At 46.1% G+C, this 22,275-nt stretch overlaps 2 protein-coding genes and 1 pseudogene across 2 annotated transcripts in view; all 3 read right to left on the bottom strand.

The window, feature by feature from the left end:
• Positions 1-2,232: 2,232 nt before the first annotated feature.
• On the bottom strand, positions 2,233-16,056 carry LOC139276959 (tumor suppressor candidate 2-like). Its single transcript, XM_070894957.1, has 3 exons — positions 15,618-16,056; positions 5,214-5,334; positions 2,233-2,815 (listed from the first exon to the last, which is right to left on the bottom strand). The coding sequence occupies exons 1-3, from the start codon at positions 15,764-15,766 to the stop codon at positions 2,750-2,752; spliced, it is 336 nt and encodes a 111-aa protein (XP_070751058.1). The 5' UTR covers positions 15,767-16,056; the 3' UTR covers positions 2,233-2,749.
• A 574-nt stretch (positions 16,057-16,630) lies between these two features.
• Positions 16,631-16,809, bottom strand: LOC139277875 (U2 spliceosomal RNA; annotated as a pseudogene).
• A 4,116-nt stretch (positions 16,810-20,925) lies between these two features.
• The window catches only part of rassf1 (Ras association domain family member 1), a 162,649-nt gene continuing 161,299 nt past the window's right edge, over positions 20,926-22,275 (bottom strand). The window contains exon 8 of the mRNA XM_070895747.1: positions 20,926-21,103. The gene's annotated coding sequence lies outside the window, so the exon portion shown is untranslated. The remainder of the gene's footprint in view (positions 21,104-22,275) is intronic.

Here is a 22,275-nt window from a genome sequence, read left to right as displayed (position 1 = left end):
TCCTGATTATTTGAAAGACCAGAGGTAGGTTAATCTCAACAATTGTTGATGGACTATCGCATTTTTCACAATATTTAAATAACTTGCTGTCACAATTAGGGCAGTAACACCAACAACTTGTATTTATATAGCACCTTTATGATGACCAAAAGCTTGGTTAAAGAGGTAGGTTTTAAGGAATGTCTTAAAGGAGGAAAGAGAGGGGGAGAGGTTTAAGGAAGGAATTCCAGAGCTTCGGGCCTGGCAGTTGAAGGTACAGGCGCCAATGGAGGAGTGATTAAAATCGGGGATGCTCAAGAGACCAGAATTGGAGGAGCACAGATACCTCGAAGGGTTGAGGGCTGGAGGTTAGAGATAGAGGGTTGAGGCCATGGAGGGATTTGAAAACAAGGATAAGAATTTTAAAATCCAGGCATTGCTTAACCGGAAGCCAATGTAGGTCAGCGAGCACAGGGGTGATGGATGAAAAGGACTTGGTGCAACTTAGGACACAGACAGCAGAGTTTTGGATGACCTCAAGTTTAGAGGTAGTTTATTTGGGTGCATAATGTGTACTAAAGAGTGCAGTGTAGAACCACAGGCTAGCTAAGGCTACACTTGTGTAAAATTCCAATTTGAGCTTTTGCCCTCTTCCTTTGCTAATTATAGTGTGTTTCCACCTTCATTCGCTGTCTGTATGGTGAACAATGCTTGGCTGTTGCTTTTTTCCCCTTTTGGGATGAACCTGTAGACAGGGTGATTTCATTTTACTTTGTTTCTTGTATGCTTATTAAGTTCAGTGACTAGTGCTAACTGGTACCAATGCCTTAAATTTCCAGGACTCCCTCACCCCACCACCACGTTAAAAAATGCAGAAACTGGTTGGCTGTGAGAACAGAAAATATTCACCTGCCTACAGCTATCTAATCTAACCTACTCTTTTATAAGACTTTGGACCAGTTGTGGCACTGAAGTCCTACATAATGAATAAATGTAATCTTCGGATAGAGAGATGGGGGATCTGCAATTAAAGCTGTATCATGCCAGACACATACAGCACCATCTATCTAGGATATTTCCATTGGTTTTACCTTGAGTAGTAAGCTTTGTGAAAAATGTGACTGCAAATGTGACATAAAAATCATTTTGTCCTTGGTTTATTTCTCTTTACAGCAGAAGACTCTTGAAATAGCAGAGCTAGAGACGGCATAATAATCTAATGTATTTGTCCAGAGATAAATTGCATACTGTTGGCTGTAATGAGACAAAATGGTCTTAACATGCAAATATTACAGTTGCAACCTTGTTTACTCATATGTGTACTGAACAGTTTGAGACTGTCATCTTTGAACCCCCACTGTGATTGCCAACTTTAACTGTGAAGCGTACCTTTTGATGCAATATGCCTCTGGCGATTGACAGTTCCTTGCCCAGGCAAAAGATGCATGGCTGCTTTGTCAGCATTTCATATTTTCATTGCCCCATCAGCAGACCAAGAATGTATGATTTCACATTATTACATAGATGGCTTGGGGTTCAATGCTATTAGAAGTAGCCAAGTGTCACATTTAGTTTGTGAACTGGAGTAAATCTCGTAGCCAAAGCTGATATTTGCTACTGTCATATCTACTTTTAATAAATCTGAGTGATGTTTCTTGCATTATCTGAATAGGAGGATGAGAGGTTACCATTTCCAATAAGCAGTTTACTGTGACGAGTATGCTACATTGCCACATATAGCGCATATTAGGTCACAGCTCAATTCACACAAATGCTTCTTCAAGCACAAAAGTATTATCTGATGAGCATACAGCTATCATAATAATGGGTTCCAGTTATAATCATATTGAAAGGAGCTCTCCTGTGATTACCACCCAATGTTTTCTGACCTACAAAAGAGGACAGTCCCACCAGTTTGTGCCGAAGTAGTTGATCACAGCCAGGGCAGGTGCAGAGATGCTACAATGGCACTAGGAGGGGGGGGGGGGGGGGGGAGGGAAAGGAGGCAGGGTTTCACTATTCAATGGCCATGGATGAGAAGAGTGTGAGGATATGATGGAGCTTGGCTGCAATGCACCAGTTACTCTATGGGTATTTTCTACTCAGCTTGTTCTAGATTTCCGCTGGCTTGGCTCACGTCCGGGGCTGTTGCCATTGATGCAAGGCACGCTCTTTTGGAAGAGGGGGCAGAAACATTTATGCCTGAAACTGGTGTATTGGTACTCAAGAACAAGTCACAAAATTCAGACTCACTGGGAATTTTTTATTATATGGAATGAGAAAATTAAAACACCTGAACAAAAAGTCATTCATAAATAACAAAACCTTGCAACTAATCAACTTTCATAGATATGCCATTATATTTACTGCTGAACACTGCAGATGTGTATATACAGAACTCAAATGTTTAAATACCCCTGATGACTGCATTAAATTATTAAAGCTGCTATTTACATTGTTTTTAAACAGGTCACAGTAATCTAACACAATTACTCAAAACAGCACAAGAGTGGTCCTAGTGTACATCTGTACTGTGACTGGGCTTATAAATGAATTAGGATAAATTTTCAACAGATTACTCTATAGACATTCATATAGAGGGAACGTTTGAGAGTTTGGCTTGTAGCAGAAAAACTACACGCAAATGAAACATAGAGGCCACACGCTCATTGGGTCAGTCTCCACCACCGAAATGAAGGACCAAGGAGGGCTCAGCATCTGACAGTCACCTATAGTGCATCAGTCTTATTCTGATGGGAACTTCCATTTGTCACACCTCACATAAAACCACTGGGAAATCCACATGGATTCGCGGATGGTCCAGTTTAACCATCCCCTGTCGAAACAATAAACATGAATCAGCCAACTGGGAGGGTGAAAAACAAGAGTACCCTGTGTGTTTATGGATTATTCAACTCATTGCTACCAGTTCTAATATATTTAGTTTTGTACCAATGCTGATGTTAGAGTGAAAAATATAAATTGCTCCAACCACCACCACCTGTAACCATCCATGCACTTGGTATTAAGCAGCTTAAAATGTCTTCTAAATTGGTTAGCTCGTTCAAACAGCTGGCACAGACACAATGGGCCAAATGACAGCCTTCTGAGCTGCATCATTCATCACACAGCCCAGGTTTGGAAAAAATAAATTCCACAATTGCACTTCTGGGTGGTTTGAGCACTTCACGTGCATACTGTACAAAAGGTTTATAGAAATCCTGGTGACAATATCGGTGTCTGGGGTGGAGGTGCAGGGGTAGGTAATGGGGCAGAAAGAACAGCAAAACCATTTGTGGGGTTGCATCAGATCAAGATCAACCATTAAAGCAGTTTCTGTGACAGACAAATACTTGCATACTTCGACTGATAGAGGAAATAGGGAGGGGGAAGAGAAACAATCTTCAGATGTTGAGGAATGTTCCTCTTAAGATGCTGTGTAAAGTTTAGACATTTGTTCTTTCCACCTTACCATCATTTTCACTTTTAGTTAAAAAATGGAAAAATATTTGCGCTAGCTAGTGTTACTGGCTGGGACTGGCGTGTAGACATCAGTACTTTTTGCCTGCACTTACTGCAGATTCTCGAAGCTAATTTCTTCCATCTAGCTTCAGAATCAGGAGTAGATAGAGACTGAGTAATTCGAACCACCCAATGTGCGTGGTTGAAGACGACTCTGGGATGAAAATTTCCATGTCAAGCACCACAATAACTTGTCTGCACTACAAGGAACGTAACAAAATAGCATGGCACTTTGTCTGGAAAGAAAGGAAGTCCTGGCATTTGCAGAGTTCTATTTCACGTTCTCTCTCCTCCTCTTAAGAAGTCAATGAGCTTTGCCTGGTACAGTTCCATGGTCCAGAAGCATTCCAGTATCTCAAATGGCCATGCTTCGCGTGAGCCCAGGTAGTTTAGTGGCCCTACTCGACCACTGGGGGCAAAAGAGGGATATCACAGCTATGCCCAATCTCACATGTACTCACAATAGCAAGGTCACTGGATAGTAAGCAGGAATCAGAATTTTACCTCAAAATGTCACCATTCACCTCATTGCAGCTGTCCTGTATCATCCTCTCCACTCCTCTAATAAAAGAGCCCCAGTTTATCTAGGCTCTCCTCAATCCCTCATCACTATTACGATCTTAGTGAATCCCTTTTTCAGCTTCCCCATAGCCTTCACATTCTTCTGATAGCCAAGGTTGCCAGTTCTGTTTGTTTTCTGGCCAATTGTAGAACCCTGACTGTACGCAACAGGTTAGAATAGCTAACTCGGCACATACTAGGCATCAAACTGGAGAAACTAACTGGTCTGTGTGTATGCAAGTAGCAGTTATTGTGTGGCTCAGTACTATACAGGGCATTGAATTCTCAATGAGCCTACCGGAGAACTCAAGTTCCAAGTTATAACAGGACCTCAAAAGTTTGCAAAATTCAAAAAAACTGGAGTGTGCCAGTTCTTCTTCGTCATCACCGATGTTATGGGTGCAAGCCTCACATCAGGACACCAGCACATATTCTAGGCAGACACTGCATCGTCATACTGAGGGAGTGCTGCAGTCCAACCACTGGAATGCTACTTGCACAGAATCTCTTAAGCAGTCCCCCGGAGTCGAGGATGACTTGCTTCCACACTAATACCAGTTCTAAGGTGACTAATGAGTCCAATGCGGGATCTACATTCTGTCACAGGTGGGCCAGGGGTGGGGTGGGGTGCTTTGGTTGTTGTGTGCTCCTTCCGCTGTTTGTGCTTGGCTTCCGTGTGCTCCCGGCGAAGAGAGTCGAAGGCTTCTCCTCCACTTTGAGCGGTCTTGGGCCCGGCATTCCCAAGAGTTGGTGGGGATGTTACATTTCTTCAAGGAGGCTTTGAGGGTGTCCTTGGTGTTTCCTCTGCCCTCCTGGGACTCGCTTGCTGTGACGGGACTCAGAGTAGAGCGCTTGTTTTGAGAGTCTTATATCAGGCATGCGGACAATGTGGCTCATCCTTCAGAGCTGATCGAGCCTTGATGCTGGCCCGAGAGAGAACACCGACGGTACGCCTATCCTGCTAATGGATTTGCAGGATTTTGCACAGAATGATCGCTACAGAACAGCAGTCACCGCACTCAGTTAGGTAAAGGGGTTTGAGGCATTTCAACATAGAATATATATATGCAGCCATTCTTTATTAGGACTGGAGTTAAGCCAGTCCTCCTCTGCTCTAAGAAAAAAGGGTATCCACAGTCTGTGTCTCTCACCTGAGGGATTAAATTTTTATGAATTCTTTTCAGCTTTGCTTTTTTCCTTCCATTCTTTGTGACAAATGTTTCTTCATAGAATTCATGAGCCAAATCGCCATCTTCATCATAGTACATCGAGCTGCAAGGGCAAAAAAAAAATCTTAGCTAATCTGTGAACAAATATGTCGGCTCACTCTAGTGAGCAGAACTGCAGCCACATGATATTAAATGAACATTTTTGTTAAATGACCTACAGCTGAAAATCCAAAACTCTATTCACAGATGATCTCCTTTGAAATTAAAAAATTGTGCTATTATTGCATTGTGTTTGTTGGGCCTACTGCCTATGCATCCAAGCATGGCAAGGTTCTTAGGCAATTAAGTGTAGCACCCAGATATGTAATACCATGAAACCAGAAAACTCCTATTCAGATTGGGTTCAATATGTATGCTTTGGAAAGTTTGCAATCAGAGAAAATTATTAAGAAGTACTGATCTTGCTTCAAGGTTTGGTGGCCACTTCTAAGTTACTACTGCAGGTGTACTATCATTCATGGGCTGCATTCCCAAGCTAATTGAGGCCCGGATACCAACTCTCCTGGTGGTCTTTCAGGGATGCCAGCTCAATTATAAAAGGTGATGGTCTTGCTCGGCTCTTGGAATTACAAAAGTAATAGATCTTTGTAACCAGATCATCTATGCATTCATGTTACATAGGTTGGATTACTGGCTGAAATGTTGTCCTGTATAGAATATTTTCAGAAATATAGTTATAAAACCTACATTTTAATATACTTACAGCTTCAAGGTTTGCATTTCCATACTTTGCTAAACTGCACAAATTCAAATGACTGAACTGCTTGGAATTTGGTTTCATAATTTCAATTAAAAGGCAACCCGCAGTGGACTGACAGGTAAAGATACGACTCAATCTAGCATACCAACCAGAATGTCCCAGATTAGACTCTTAGTCTGTCAGGATGGCTGATCTCCGCTGGAGCATTAGAATTGACCTCAAAGTCCCTAGTCTTGGGGAAGGGGGAAAATAAATCAGCCAGATTTCAGCTCCCAACTGCTATCCAGTTACCTATAGAGTGCGTGTATTGGATACCAGATGAGAACAGGATCAGGCTTGCCTGTGATACCCTCCACGGTTGAACAGCCTGGAACACTCACTGTCTAGGCTCACACATGAAGAATGGCCACTTTGGTGATGGCTGCCGTGTCCATCAAGAGTCAGCGTTTTCAGGAGGGAAGAAAACTGGAGGAAAAATTATGCAAAAGAACATTTCTTAAATAAAAATATTCTTAAAACATATTGGAACAAACAGATGTTTAAAAAAAACAATATAGTCAGATTCCCCAGAATTTCACTGGCTTCGGGTGATGTCGTACTTGAGTTGGTTCACACATCAGGTGGCATTAGATTACCTATTTGACGTATATATTCCTTCTCCATTTATATTTGAAGTCAAATGAGAGATGGACATTTAGATGAAAGGAGTTAGTTTAATTGTACTGCTCCTGTAGCTGTACAGCAAACTTAAGTCGGTCTCTGCAGCACAAATATAAATGGGCTAAGAGTCCCTTAGCATGAAGTGATTGAATAGTGAATTGAAATACACGTGCAAGTAAACAGTACTCTCAATACTGAGGTGTTATTAATATGTGGCATCTCTGCCATGATGACCACTTTCTCCAAAATCAAACTCTGAGTCAGAGTTGTAAATGCTGCCTAGTATCATGGTTCAGAATTCTTGTAACATGGACACAAGTGATTTCAATTTACTTGGAGTAGAAAGTTTCCTGAAAGAGAGAGAGTTGACCCAAGGTAGTTCCGTGTGGGTTGGCCATCCAGAAACAAGAGGCAATTTAAATGCAAGATGGATAGTTGTTTTGCACATATCCCAAACAATAGCCCATCCATTGGCAATGTCTGGTCATTCAGGATAATTGCGGCACGTCTCTGAAGGAAGGCTTTTTAAGAACTAACAGACACCAGAAGCTAGTCGGCTAAGGGAGCAGGAAAAGTGCAAAAGCAGGAAAGTAGCAGAAAGGCAGGATAGATAATAGAGCAAATCTAACTTTTCATGTTAAATTGCACAAGTATACACGTGTTTTTACTGTAATGGTATGTGGAACTGATTATACCCAACTGACTTTCAGCATACTCAGTGCACTGCATGTTTTGGCTACCATGGAATAAAGAGTGCACAAACTGAACCAAATGATGCTTTGTCCAGTGTTAACTCATTCCACCTTCGTAGAGATTAAAGGAGCATGGGCTTTAGACATGGAGATTGAGCCCAGATCATCATTACCCTCCCAGGGCCAAGTACTTCACCAGTAAATAATGAGCAGTAGAAGTCAACTACACCACTGAAGGGAACAACCAACACCTCTGAATTTGAGTAGTACACCAAGCATGCAAGTCATCTATAAAAGTTGATGTCAAATTTCACTGCTCTCAAAGTATGACAAGTTTGTTAAATAACATTTTGAAGATGGTGACAAAAGGATGCGGCATGAAAATGCTTTTTAGTTATGTACAATTGTTCCATCACAGACTCCTGAGGGTGGCAAGTAACCACACGTTACATTTCCATAGATCAATTTAACATAATAAATCGACATTGTACTACCTCGATCTTTTGCATTCAGATGATACAAGCCCAACAAAATTTCAGCTGTATTGGTCAATTCAGTTCATCCATGTCGATATTCATAAGCTTTAATTGGTTTAGATATTCATCCATCTTAACAAGTACCATTGATTGGTACATGAGTTAATAGTCACTCAGCAGGAAAAGGAATTCAAAGTATTTTTCATCTAACCTCATTTGAGGTTAACCAGTTTTGTACTTGCACTCTGCAGGCAGGCAACACCTCGTGTTTATATAGTACCTTTAACAAAGTAAAACATCCCAAGGAACTTCACGGGAGTGTAATCAGACAAAAGTTGACACCGAGCCAAAGAAAGACATTACGACAGGTGGTCAAAAAGGAGAGCTGTAGAGAGGACTCAAAACAGAGCTGTCAATGGTGGGGGAAAGGATGTGGGGGATGCATAAGAGGCCAGAGTTGGGAAACTGTAGAGTTCTCAAAGGGATGTAGGGCTAGAGGAATTGAGAGATAGGAATGGGGGAGGCCATGGAGAGTTTTGAACAAGAGGATGAGAATTTTAAAAATCTGGGGTGTAGGTGGAGTGGATGTAGGTCAGCCAGCACGGGGTGATGGATGAATGGGACTTAGTACGAGTTAGGATACGGGCAGAGTTTTGGATGAGCTTAAGTTTATGGAGGGTGGAAGGTGCAATTCCGGCTGGGAGAGCATCATGTCTAGATGTAACAAAGGCATGGATGAGGGTTTCAGTATCAGATGGGCTGATGCAGGGGCGGAGATGGAAGTAGATGGACTTTGTGATGGAGGGAATATGGGGTCGGAAGTTCAGCTCAGGTTCAAATAAGGCACCTGGCTCAGCCCGTGAGTGGCCAGGGATCGGAGTTTGTGGAGGTGGATGGAAATCGGTGGTTAGGGAACGGTCTTTGTGGCTGTGGCCGAAGACAAGTCACTTTAAATGCCCTGCTAGCACCACATGATCCATGCCTTTCAGCATTCGAGTTCAATTCAGTCACACTCTTCTCATAACCCAAGAGCTCTCATTGAAAGTGGTCCAACTACATTCCAAATGTACTCTGCAAATTATAAAGGATTAAAATAACCCGATTCAATATGTATTCTAATGTGCTTGTGATGTAGCTCAGAACTTGAGGCTATGACGACTTCACAGCAACTAGATATGTCCAAGGCACTTGGTTATGTTGCGGGACTAATGCAGACGTTGAGTTAACATTTATAGGTTAGCACCAGAAAAAAAGACCATAAAAATCTCAACTGGTTTCCAATGTTATTCAGATGTGGGAACCTGCCACTCCCATCATGCCTGATCTATAGATGACCCTGTCCTGCACTATATTGACTCTGAAGTAGGCAGGCAAGCCACTTAGTAAAGCAATTGTTAAGGAGTTGCCCACCATCATTAAATGTGCCCTTTCCAGTGTCAGACAAATAAAAAAAATTCTGTTTCCAGCAATCAATGCATTTCACACAGCAATATGCACTGCTATATTTTTTTTTATTCGTTCCTGGGATGTGGGCGCCACTTGCCAGCATTTATTGCCCATTCCTAATTGCCCTTGTGGTGGTGGTGGGGTGCCACCTTCTTCAACCGCTGCAGTCTGTGTGGTGAAGGTACTCCCACAGTGCTGTTAGGGACAGAGTTCAGGATTTTGACCCAGCAGCGATGAAGGAACGGCGATATATTTCCAAGGCAGGATGGTGTGTGACTTGGAGGGGAACTTGCAGGTGATCCCATGCACCTGCTGCCCTTCTAGGTGGTAGAGATCGAGGGTTTGGGAGGTGCTGTTGAAGAAGCCATGCCAAGTTGCTGCAGTGCATCTTGTAGATGGTATATACTGCAGCCACGGTTTACCTACACTAATCCAATTTAAAATAAAAATAATGGGCAAAATTGATCACTAGTCTGGCAAAACAGAGTGGTGGCAATATGCTTCGTGCTCTGTAGCAGTCATTTACAAAAGAATAATCAGCATAAATAATTGATGCTCCAAAGCTCTTTGCCCTTAGTACCACTGATGCATGGAAATTGTGCAATGATGTGTGCCGGCCAGGCATTTCTGATTAAAAGTGAATGAAACACCTGGAACTCTCAGGTTACAAGACTGCATAGACAGGAAACATTAAAGATCATTTATTAAAAGATAATGGAAGATATTTCGACATAGGATCTCCTATAAGTTGGAATCAGTCTCATCTAAATTTCCCTACTGTTTCGCATACCTGAACCTAAAGTTTGCTGTTAACTTCCATCCAACTGATTCAGACCTCGCCACTTACACCGACTGCAACTGCATACTAGGAAATGGCAGCTCTTGGCTGTACAAAACAGACAGACAGGGCATCAATTTCCCTAGCAGTCAAGTGCATTTTCACTTAGAACCCTGGTCAGATTATGCTCCAAGAACATTTAGCACAATGTTTCCCTCCTCCATTTATATATGAAAAAGAGAGAACTTTACTGGAGGATAATCAGGCCTAACTCCCTAACATATGACTGGGTACAAAACAGTCAGTCACATTGCAGACCACTGCTTAGGGTGCGAGTACAGTCAACATCTTCTGCTGAAAGTAGACTTCATTGGGCAGATGCTGTCTATTTCCTTTTTTAAAAATCTGCTCCACTGGTGGTTTAGTGCATAAAGGTATCACCCAGTGTATTTCTATTACAGACCAGGTTAGCTTCAGTTTCAAATTTGCACCATGTTAGCTGATTTCAGCAAGGGCATAACTGCTCCGAGCACCATTTTAGGGAACTAAGAAAGTGCCAGGTTGGACACTCCTGCTCTCTATCCTGAGAAAGCCTTACTGGAAAATGTGGATACTGGACGAGATAGGGATCAGGGCAGCTGTCCTCCATCGCCAAATAGCCTGCTCTGATATGATCTAGGTACACACATTTAGAATGGCCATTGGGGCAGTGTACTGGAGAGCTGTTAACAGCCATGGACCCCCACATCAGTAGGGACTGCTCTTTCAGAAAATGAGAAAATCTACAAAAGAAAATCTGTCGTTCTCACCTTTCTATTCAATATCATACCTGTGTAGTTGTAGTTTTATTTTCCAGTTTTGAACCTCTACATGAAACTGAAATTTGATTCAACTCCAATTGCTGAAACAGTAATAAATTAATAATAATGGACTCCATTTGCCAGGGAACGGAAGACAGCAAGCTGATTAAAGATGCAGTCTCTATTCCCAGGTATAGTAAAGGACAAATTCCCATTATAACTAAGGAAGCCATGTTCTCTACAAACACAGATTACACACGAATAAACTGTAGTAAAACAGTTGTGTAATCATTAACAGGCTCAACATCCAAAGCAGTATTTGGGCACCTTGCATTGTATTTAGACAATGCCTAAACCAGCACCAAATACCAGTTCCGTGTTTTCAGTCTCTTGTTTAAAAGGAAGTGCTTTTCTTCAGGAGGGCTGTAATGAAAAGAAAAAATCTCATTCTGTGCAAAGAAACACCCCCCTCTTTCACCAATGCCAGCTGCGTTATATAAAATCATCATGGATAACCAGCGTGCTGCACCATGGAAAAGCATATGTGGTTTGATGCTCATGATTCCCCATGACAGTTTCTCAATCTTGGTGAAGTCATTGAGCCCAGGTGCCAAGGGAGATTGAATACAGATGCATGCAGGGAGCAGCAGGTGGGTAGGAAGGGAAGAACACATCCGATAATTGGTTAACCAGGCATTTTGCTAATAACAGGCTCAGTTTTGGGGTTAGTTCGGCTTTGCATAGACCTAGAAGCAGATCACTTGCATAATCTATTGGGCATGGAATAGTGTAAGAGTGTGGGAGCTAAATAGAGGAAAGCATTTTAAAACAAGGTTTAAACAGAAGTAAAATGGCAAACCTCAAAGCTGATTATATTCATGTTGGAAAAGTTTCTAAATAATTAAGAGTACTACCTTGGCCTATCGATATTACTCAGGATACAACACACCAGATGGGTAAACTGCTGCCTGGGTTTTCAGGGAATGGATCAACTGGTTCAAGCCTTGCTCTGTCAATTTAGCTGATCTTACATAAGATAGAAAAACATTTATATAGCACCTTTCACGACCACCGGACGTTTCAAAGCACTTTACAGCCAATGAAGTACTTTTGAAGTGTAGTCACTGTTGTAATGTGGGAATCACGGCAGCTAATTTGCGCACAGCAAGCTCGCACAAACAGCAACGTGATAATGACCGGGTAATTTGCTTTTGTTATGTTGATTGAGAGATAAATATTGGCCAGGACACCAGGGATAACCCTCCTGCTCTGGTAGCAATGGAGCACTACAACTGGCCTCTCTGCCAATTGACACAGGAGGGGATAAAATAGTTGTTGCTGAATCTGATCTCAGCCTTGGAAATGGATGTGTGGGGATGCTGGGTGAGTGCTGGACCAAAGCCAACCATGACTCCGCATCACAGGTAAATATCCTGCCGACACTCACCTTCTTGGCTCACAGATGAGGAATGGCCACTTCGCTGAAGGCCAGACCCCAGTGGAGTCGTACTCCAACAACATGAGTCAACATCTTTAGGAGAGAAATATAAAAAGATGCTGAACGTTTGAGGACAGTATGAAAAATCCAAAGTTCAAACCTCACACTACAAGCATTTATTACAAGACCAAAACTTCAAAGCTATTAATATTTGTGCCAAAAAATTAGGGTCAAGTGACATTAGTGAATGTCCAAGAGGAGCTCCACTGCAAATAATTGGGGAAGTGTACTTAAAACTAGCCACCCAACATGAGCAAACAGTGCTATGGCTGCAAATTATCAGCTAGAGGTCAGGTTTCTCAGCGTCAGGTGATTCCAGGGTAACTCACAGATGACTGAAGTCTCCCCTACCTACCACCCCGCTACTCGTGATGGGGCACCAATGGAACAGTCCTTTAATTGACTTCAGTGTGCGGCCTGCAGGGGGGCAAGAACCTAGTCGAGTCTCCACGGTAGCACTAAAATTCAGATGCCTACGAAAAAGACAAAGTGATGAAATCAAAAGGACTAACCAAAAGTGCTCCTAGGACTTTCTCTTTTCCCTTTAAATGTCAAGTAGGCTCAGTGCGAGTGCCCGCCAAATCAGGTCATGGGTCCAAGCTCCACTGGTGCCCTGGCCAATATTTATCCCTCAACCAACTAAAACAAATTAACTTGTCATTTATCTCATTGTTTGTGACTACACTTCAGAAGTAATTCATTGGCTGTGAAGCGATTTGGGACATCCTTAGGTCAAGAGAGGCACTATATAAATGAAGGTTCTTTAAGTTCCTGGAGTATGTCAAGTTACCCAAAATTATTTCAGGAAAGGACTCTGAATGTAATGAACATTCTACAGACTGCATATTTGCAAAGTATAAATCCTTTTTCCACAAATGTACACAGTATGTGAAATAGCGCATCAGCATAAGACACTTTGTGCAGTTTTGAAGTCCCTGGGAAAGAGGGATGCTGAAACAACCTATATGTACCACTCTTTTCCCATTTGCCCTAGTTGGTGTGACTGCTCCAAAACCCCTCAGAGGCCTTTTTGCACAGGTTTCAAACAGCAAAACTATATAGAACTCCAGAGGTAGTGCTTTATTGCAGATAAAACTAAAGATCAGCAGGGAGTTGTAATGATAAACCTGGCCATTTCAGCAAACATATTTAAATAAGCCACGGAACCAATTCTCTGCATCGGCGTACTTGTATCAGCATGAGAAAGCAGGACATAAAGTCAGTGACCTTTGGGGATAGCTCAACGGTATACATCCACGACTGTTGTCCCCTGGAACTAGTGTGATGGTGTTCGGGATTTTGCCCAGGTTTTCCCAGAATCCTTTTGCTTCCCCAGGAGGTAGCATTATCACAGCTGGTGAGTAAGGTGCACGACATTGCACATGACCTAACTGAAAGGGTGAACACAAAGTCTTCTCTCGCCATTTTTTAATGTATGCGTGCATAATCACAGAACTGACTCTACATATTTAATGGACTCCTTTATATTTGGAAGTGCGACATGAGAACTGTGCCGTTACAGGCAACAGTAAGCATCAAGGGAAATTGTCTTTATGTTGACCAACAGTGACAGCAGTCTAAAGAATTCAATGGCATCATGAGTCTTGTGAACTACAGCTGATTTCCACTTATAGCTAAATGTGCAGAGTCAGATTCCCTCCTTTTTAACTATGGGTTTAGTGGGTCCCCAATGGGATTTGCTCAGAGTGGCAGCATGAAACAAGATAAACAGGAGAGTAAGGCAAAGAGATCACGAGTCTCACTGAGTGCTGCTCCACCAGACTCCTTATGATGTAAAAAGGACATTTAAGTATCATCGAATGACAGGGCTAACATTTGCACGAAGCGGTGAGGTGTTGAGATTAGATACCACTCAAGAAGGCAGATGGAAACCATAACATTTCAGGGAAAGGGGACTCAGAAGTGCTCTGACCCCACTGGCCGTCAATTACTCCCCATCCAATTTCCTCAGTCATACTCAACTCACTCCCATTCCCTCTCCTTTCTTCCCATTATTTCTTAAACATTTGCTCTCCTCCCATCCCAATTGACCCCACATTTCCTAACCTTTTCCACACTCGCATGCATTCCTCCCACTCCTGACCCCCACATGGTCCTAGCCCCCCCGAGCTCTTCCAACAATCGCTCTTCCCCCACCCACCCGACTCTCCTGACCCTTGCTCTTCCCCCTCCAGCTCTCCTGACACCCGCTCTTCCCCCTTCTCAACCTCTGACCTCCGCTCGACACCGCTCTTCCCCCTTCTCAACCTGACCTCCGCTCTTCCCCACCTGACCCCCACTCTTCACCCCCCCGACTCTCCTGACCCCCGCTCTTCACCCCCGACTCTCCTGACCCCCGCTCTTCACCCCCGACTCTCCTGACCCCCGCTCTTCACCCCCGACTCTCCTGACCCCCGCTCTTCACCCCCCGACTCTCCTGACCCCCGCTCTTCACCCCCCGACTCTCCTGACCCCCGCTCTTCACCCCCCGACTCTCCTGACCCCCGCTCTTCACCCCCCGACTCTCCTGACCCCCGCTCTTCACCCCCCGACTCTCCTGACCCCCGCTCTTCACCCCCCGACTCTCCTGACCCCCGCTCTTCACCCCCCGACTCTCCTGACCCCCGCTCTTCACCCCCCCCGACTATCCTGACCCCCGCTCTTCACCCCCCGACTCTCCTGACCCCCGCTCTTCACCCCCCCGACTATCCTGACCCCCGCTCTTCACCCCCCCGACTCTCCTGACCCCCGCTCTTCACCCCCCGCGACTCTCCTGACCCCCGCTCTTCACCCCCCGACTCTCCTGACCCCCGCTCTTCACCCCCCCGACTCTCCTGACCCCCGCGACTCTCCTGACCCCCGCTCTTCACCCCCCCCGACTCTCCTGACCCCCGCTCTTCACCCCCCCGACTCTCCTGACCCCCGCTCTTCACCCCCGCTCTTCACCCCCCCCGACTCACCTGACCCCCGCTCTTCACCTGACCCCCGCTCTTCACCCCCCCGACTCTCCGGACCCCTGCTCTTCACCCCCCCGACTCCTCTCCTGACCCCCGCTCTTCACCCCCCCGACTCTCCTGACCCGCGCTCTTCACCCCCCCACCCCACTCTGCCTCCCAGAACCCCCTTCCCCCCCCCTCCCCCCCCCTCCGACTCTCCCGGCCCCCCCTCCGACTCTCCCGGCCTCCTCCCCCCCTCTCTCTCTCTCTCTCTCTCTCTCTGACTCTCCCGGCCCCCTCCCCTCTGACTCTCCCGGCCCCCCCAGCCCCGCTCTCTTACCTCCTGCGGCTGAACACGAAGGGAGTGCCCCCCAGCCGGCCGGTCCTGTAGCGGGCCAGGCTCTGCTCGGTGTCGCCGTTGGCCGAGTCGCTGATGGTGCCCGATCCGAAGGGCCAGAAGGAACGGCCTTTGGAGCTGCTGCCGCCCATGTCAGCGGGAGACCATCCCCGAGCGGCGGGGCTCGGGGACAGGGACAGCAGCCGAAAGGGTGTCGCTCTGACTCGGGCAGTGCCCGGGGACTGGGGGGGGCGGCTGTCTCCGCTCGGGCAGGCCTGGGACTGGGGTCGGGACGGCTGACTCCGCTCCGCTAGGCCCGAAGCCTGAAGCTCCAGTGGCACCGCTCGCGCCTCTCCGACCGTTACAACCAGCGGCGAGGACCCCGCCTGCACTCGCGGGCTGGCCGCCCAGCTGCCTGACAGGAACAACTTCCGCTTCAGCGGCCGCGCCGGCGGATATGACGTTGAGGCGGTGGGCAGGCTAACATATCACGTGACCAGGTGTGAAGTTTATTTGATCCATTTAAAAACTCTTTGGTGCAAAGTGCTACCTCCCCACCCCCACTTTACAGAGAAAAGTCATGTCAATAATTTATAGAAAATACATGGATATCATTTACAAACCAACAGCATTTTTCAAACATGGGCTTGAGTTGGAGAGCCTGAAGTTGCTTTCCCATCCCTGCTAGGCCAACCCAGAGGCTGATTTGTGCACTTTGGAGGTATTCAGACTCAAGATTAGGATGAGTGGCGTCATTGCTGCCTTAGATTGGACCTCGGACGAGGAGCAAGATGACCATCAGCAGCAGCAACAGCCTGCTGTGGAGCTACCTGCAGGTGGCCAGCAAGAGACATTACCTGTGTAACAGAGTGTACAGGCAGAGGCTCAGTTTCCTCGACCTCTCGGAAGAGTTTAAAATTTTTTTTTTTTTTTATCCAATTTCGTTCCAGATCAACTCTAACGCCAAAGATCACTTTGCGCCAATGTGTTTGATCTTAGGCCAAAAGGCCGAGAGGCGAAGTTGCACCGTTCCTGGAAATATTGCAATACCAGGTCGGTGCATGGAGTGGACGGGGCATGCCCCTGATCCAGCTCCCTGTCCAAAAATCAATTCAATATCATGTCCCCATCGGGGATATTAAACTGATAAGAACAGATACTACACTTGATCTTAGCCAAAAGGCCGAGAAGCGTTGTTCTTCCTGGAGGCAGAGGTTGCCAGGTGGTGGCAGACATCTGCAGCCTCCTACAGGAAGACCTGCCTCCTGCTGGACCTCGTGACTGTCAAAGTAATCAACATTTTTGCCTCTGGGTCCTTCCAGAGTTCTGACGGAGACATATGCAGAATCTCCCTGTCGGCTGCACACAAACGCATAAGGCGCACCACTGAGGGATTGTTTGCCAGGGCCGCCAATTATGTCAACTTCGCCTGTGGTGAAGTAGGTCGGAATGAGCGGGCGCTCGGGTTTGCGGCTCTGGTTGGCTTCCCACAGGTGCAGGGCATCATCGACTGCACACATGTGGCAATCCACACACTCCCTGGTCAACCAGGACTACTTGTAAACCGCAATGGGTTCCATTCCATCAATGTGCAGCTGCAGTTCAACCACAATAAAAGGTTTATACAGGGATGTGCTAGATTCCCAGGGAGCTGCCATGATACTTTCATCCTGTGGCAGTCCAAGCTCCCCAACCTCTTTGGACCTGCAGCAGACTTAGGGATGACTGCTAGATGACAAAGGATATGCCCTTCAAACATGGCTGATGACACTCGTGAGAAACCCAACCAATGAAGCCCAAGAGCGGCACAATGAAAGCCATGTGACAACCAGATGTGTCATTGGTGCTCAAGATGCACTTCAGGTGCCTGGACAAATCTGGAGGCGCCGTTCAGTACTCGCCAGCCAGCTCTCCAGAATGATTGTGGTTTTCTCTGCACACATTGCGCAGCAGCGGAGATTGGAGCTGCAGGAGGAACAAGGCGCTGAGCACACATCATTTGTGGACGAAGAAGAGGAGGATGAAAATGACATCCCCAATACAGCAACATCCGCTCGCATTGCTGCCCAGGATGCCAGGAATTCCCTCATAGCTGTAAGGTTCAGTTCATCACTACCACTTGACCGACGTAACAATCACATCCAACAGCCACTCTCATTTCCTCCCCCACAATCCCACTGACACAAAGCAGTCCTGTAACCAACCACCCACACATTGCACATCCCCCCCATTGATCCCCATCAATTCATGTCTCCCCATTCATCAACAAGTAACTGAAAAGGCAAGTTGCCACCCAGCAATGGCAACATGGGAAAGTGGTGCAAAGTAATAACTGTTATGTGATTGTACTAAACAACGCAAACTTAACAAGATAACATTTTCTCATAAACCCATGTGCATACTCATGGTGAACTCATAGCTTTACTCTTTTCCTGCTGATCCTGCATGGTGCAACACCTGTAGCTTCAGCAGAGGTACAGGCAGGCTGTTCAGATCCCTGCTCTGCTGAGATGCTCTTGGCCAACGGCCTCTGGGTGTTGGAGCCCACGAGGTCCCCGTTAAAGACTGCTCCACCTGCACCTGTGTACAGGCAGACTTGGCCATTGGGAGAGGAGGCAGCATGTCGGGTACTGACTGATTGGGGGGGGGGGGGCGCGGTGGGTGGATTTCGATGGGTGAGAAGTGGGAGTGCTTTGAATTAAGTTCCCATTTCCATGTCCCCTTTTGTCATCATCCCTCTCATGGGCCAGCCACAATTCACTGCTACCACTCTGCTGGAGAGCAGCTTGGTGCAGATCAGTAAAGCCAAGGCTAAGATGTCTGTCATCCTATTTAAGGTGCTAGACATATTTAAGGTGCTAGGCATCCAGAGTCTGCATGGCCGTGGTCAAGGCCAGCATCGACTCATATGATTGCATCCTTTGATGTTCCATGGAGTTGGTCAATCTATCCATAGAAGACATCCTCTTAATGCCCTGCGTCATCAACCCACTCATGCTTGAGCTGGACTCCTCCATTCTCTCTGCAATCATGGACAAAGTGCGTGGAAGGCCTGCCAGTATGTTGGGATACAGCATCTGTGTCCAGCTGAGCAGAGCTTGGAGAGGGCTGTACCCTCCGATGCGGACTCTCCACAGCTGTCCCTGTAATCACCATCTGTTCTTACATAGAAACATAGATACATAGAAAATAGGTGCAGGAGTAGACCATTCGGCCCTTCGAGCCTGCACCGCCATTCAATGAGTTCATGGCTGAACATGCAACTTCAGTACCCCATTCCTGCTTTCTTGCCGTACCCCTTGATCCCCCTAGTAGTAGGGACTACATCTAACTCCTTTTTGAATATATTTAGAGAATTCCACAGGTTCACCACTCTCTGGGTGAAGAAGTTTCTCCTCATCTCGGTCCTAAATGGCTTACCCCTTATCCTTAGACTGTGACCCCTTGTTCTGGACTTCCCCAACATTGGGAACATTCTTCCTGCATCTAACCTGTCTAAACCAGTCAGATCCCCTCTCATTCTTCTGAACTCCAGTGAATACGAGCCCAGTTGATCCAATCTTTCTTGATATGTCAGTCCCGCCATCCCGGGAATCAGTCTGGTGAACCTTCGTTGCACTCCCTCAATAGCAAGAATGTCCTTCCTCAAGTTAGGAGACCAAAACTGTACACAATACTCCAGGTGTGGCCTCACCAAGGCCCTGTACAACTGTAGTAACACCTCCCTGCCCCTGTACTTAAATCCCCTCGCTATGAAGGCCAACATGCCATTTGCTTTCTTAACCACCTGCTGTACCTGCATGCCAACCTTCAATGACTGATGTACCATGACACCCAGGTCTCGTTACACCTCCCCTTTTCCTAATCTGTCACCATTCAGATAATAGTCTGTCTCTCTGTTTTTACCACCAAAGTGGATATCCTCACATTTATCCACATTATACTTCATCTGCCATGCATTTGCCCACTCACCTAACCTATCCAAGTCGCTCTGCAGCCTCATAGCATCCTCCTCGCAGCTCACACTGCCACCCAACTTAGTGACATCCACAAATTTGGATATACGACATTTAATCCCCTCGTCTAAATCATTAATGTACAATGTAAACAGCTGGGGCCCCAGCACAGAACCTTGCGGTACCCCACTAGTCACTGCCTGCCATTCTGAAAAGTACCCATTTACTCTTACTCTTCGCTTCCTGTCTACCAACCAGTTCTCAATCCACGTCAGCACACTACCCCCAATCCCATGTACTTTAACTTTGCACATTAATCTCCTGTGTGAGACCTTGTCGAAAGCCTTCTGAAAGTCCAAATACACCACATCAACTGGTTCTCCCTTGTCCACTCTACTGGAAACATCCTCAAAAAATTCCAGAAGATTTGTCAAGCATGATTTCCCTTTCACAAATCTATGCTGACTTGGACCTATCATGTCACCTCTTTCCAAATGCACTGCTATGACATCCTTAATAATTGATTCCATCATTTTACCCACTACCGATGTCAGGCTGACCGGTCTATAATTCCCTGTTTTCTCTCTCCCTCCTTTTTAAAAAATGTACTGACTTACACGAGACACATGCTGAAGTCAAGGTCACTCAGGACCTGCACCTTTAATTCACAGCTCTCCAGTGCTGCACTTGCCTGAGACCTCCCTTTATGTACCTCAGTGGGACAGGTATGGAGTGTCTCCTGCAAGTGCACCCCTGGTGGTAAGGTATGCTTATTGTTACAGGTCATATCCAGTTACAGTCATGCATAGCATGGTAAGATACATGATATATACAGTAGTGTGAGATATATGACAGTTCAGGTTAGAGTTAGTGGTTAGGATTAGGGTTGGAGATAGTTGTTAGGGTTAGGGTTAGAGATAGTGGTTAGGAATAGGGTTAGAGATAATGGTTAGGATTAGGGTTAGAGATAGTGGTTAGGGTTAGAGTTAGTGGTTAGGATTAGAGTTAGTGGTTAGGATTAGGGTTAGAGATAGTGGTTAGGATTAGGGTTAGAGATAGTGGTTAGGATTAGGGTTAGAGATAGTGGTTTGGGTTCGGGTTAGAGTAAGTGGTTAGGGTTAGAGTTAGTGGTTAGGATTAGGGTTAGAGTTAGTGGTTAGGATTAGGGTTAGAGATAGTGGTTAGGGTTAGGGTTAGAGTTAGTGGTTAGGATTAGGGTTCGAGATAGTGGTTAGGATTAGTGGTTAGGATTAGGGTTAGAGTTAGTGGTTAGGGTTAGGATTGGGATCACTGGTTAGTGAATTAGGATTAGGGTTGTTGACCACAACACAAATCACTCTTGCTCACTTGTGAGGCGTGACTCACCAGGTAAAAACCCAACTATCTGCCTCCGTGGTCCCACCGAAGTGCGAGCATCTGAGCTGGTGCATGGTAAGCACAAGTCCTATGACAGTGCAACCTCAGAAGGAATCAGCTCCTCTGAGGATTCGTCATCCGGGAGGTCCACCGACTGCTGTTGCAAGTGTGAAGGCCCTGCAGAGAGAAACAATGTGAATTAGTACTGGCAAGATAAGATTGTTGCAACTTAGCATTATGAAGATGATCATATTTCACTCACTGCTGAAATCAAGGCAACATGACTAAGTGCTTTACGACATTTAATTGTGTCACCAGATAGCTCGGAGGTCCCCATCTCCGACAGCCAGGGAAGCTGAAACGCCCTGATCTCCAGGACTTCCTCCTCTGCATTTGTCAGCTGTGAAATCTGTGGAGGCCCACCTCCGGCTCTCTCCCTCTCTCTGATGTTCCCCGCTCTCTTCTGGAATGGGGAGAGAACAGACCTATGAGTGACTGTAATGGCATGTGTTCACCCGGTGGATGCAGTGCATTTGGTGAGGGTAACTGGCAGGGAGAGGCATCAAATTGCATAAGGGTAGATGGATAGATGGGGATGTGAGGAGGTACATTGAAAGAGAAAGATAGGTGTGCTTGCAAGGTAAGTGGGTAAGGATTGATGTAATGGAGTCGGCTTGACAAGACAGAGTGAGGTGAGGAGGGAGATTTGCCCACCAGGATGTGGGTGAATGTGCATCTTTACTCACCTTTCCTGATCTGATTAGGTCATTAAATCACTTCCTGCACTAAAACCGGGAGTGTGGTGCATTGCATACCACTCCAGGGAGCAGCACGTGCTCGAGCAGGAGAGCAATGGGACGTCACCAAGATCCAGGTCGGTGATTGGAGCGTGGGCAGGTACAGCAGGAGCGGCGAGGTCGGAGCGAAGGAGCGACGAGAGATTGTAGAGGGACGTGATCGGGGCCCAGGAGAGGCGAGAGTTTGGGGCCCAGAAGGGGCGAGGGCCCAGGGGCAGCAGAGCTGGTCTCTAGTCGTCTTGGTTAATCCTTGCTACTGGACCAAGACCTAGCTCTGTCAAGCCTGTGTGGTGGCTGGTGTGCAACGGTCAACACACGTTAAAAAAATACACGCACAGGCATCTTCCACCCTTCAAGATTTGGTTCGAGACTTGGAATTTTAGGTCCTTCATTGAAACATCTGTGAACTTTTTGACGTGGAAGCAAGTCATCCTCGATTCGAGGGACTGCCTATGATGATGATGATGATGATGGTGCAATGCTCCTACTGCTGATCTCCTGGGCCATCTCCAACCATGCTTCTTGGTGTCGGCAACAGGTATCTATCTCCCA

This window comes from Pristiophorus japonicus, chromosome 12 (genome assembly GCF_044704955.1).
Source record: "Pristiophorus japonicus isolate sPriJap1 chromosome 12, sPriJap1.hap1, whole genome shotgun sequence".
NCBI lineage: Eukaryota > Metazoa > Chordata > Chondrichthyes > Pristiophoridae > Pristiophorus > Pristiophorus japonicus.
The sequence above is the reverse complement of the archived record's forward strand: the minus strand, read 5'-3'. Positions and strand labels throughout refer to the sequence as shown.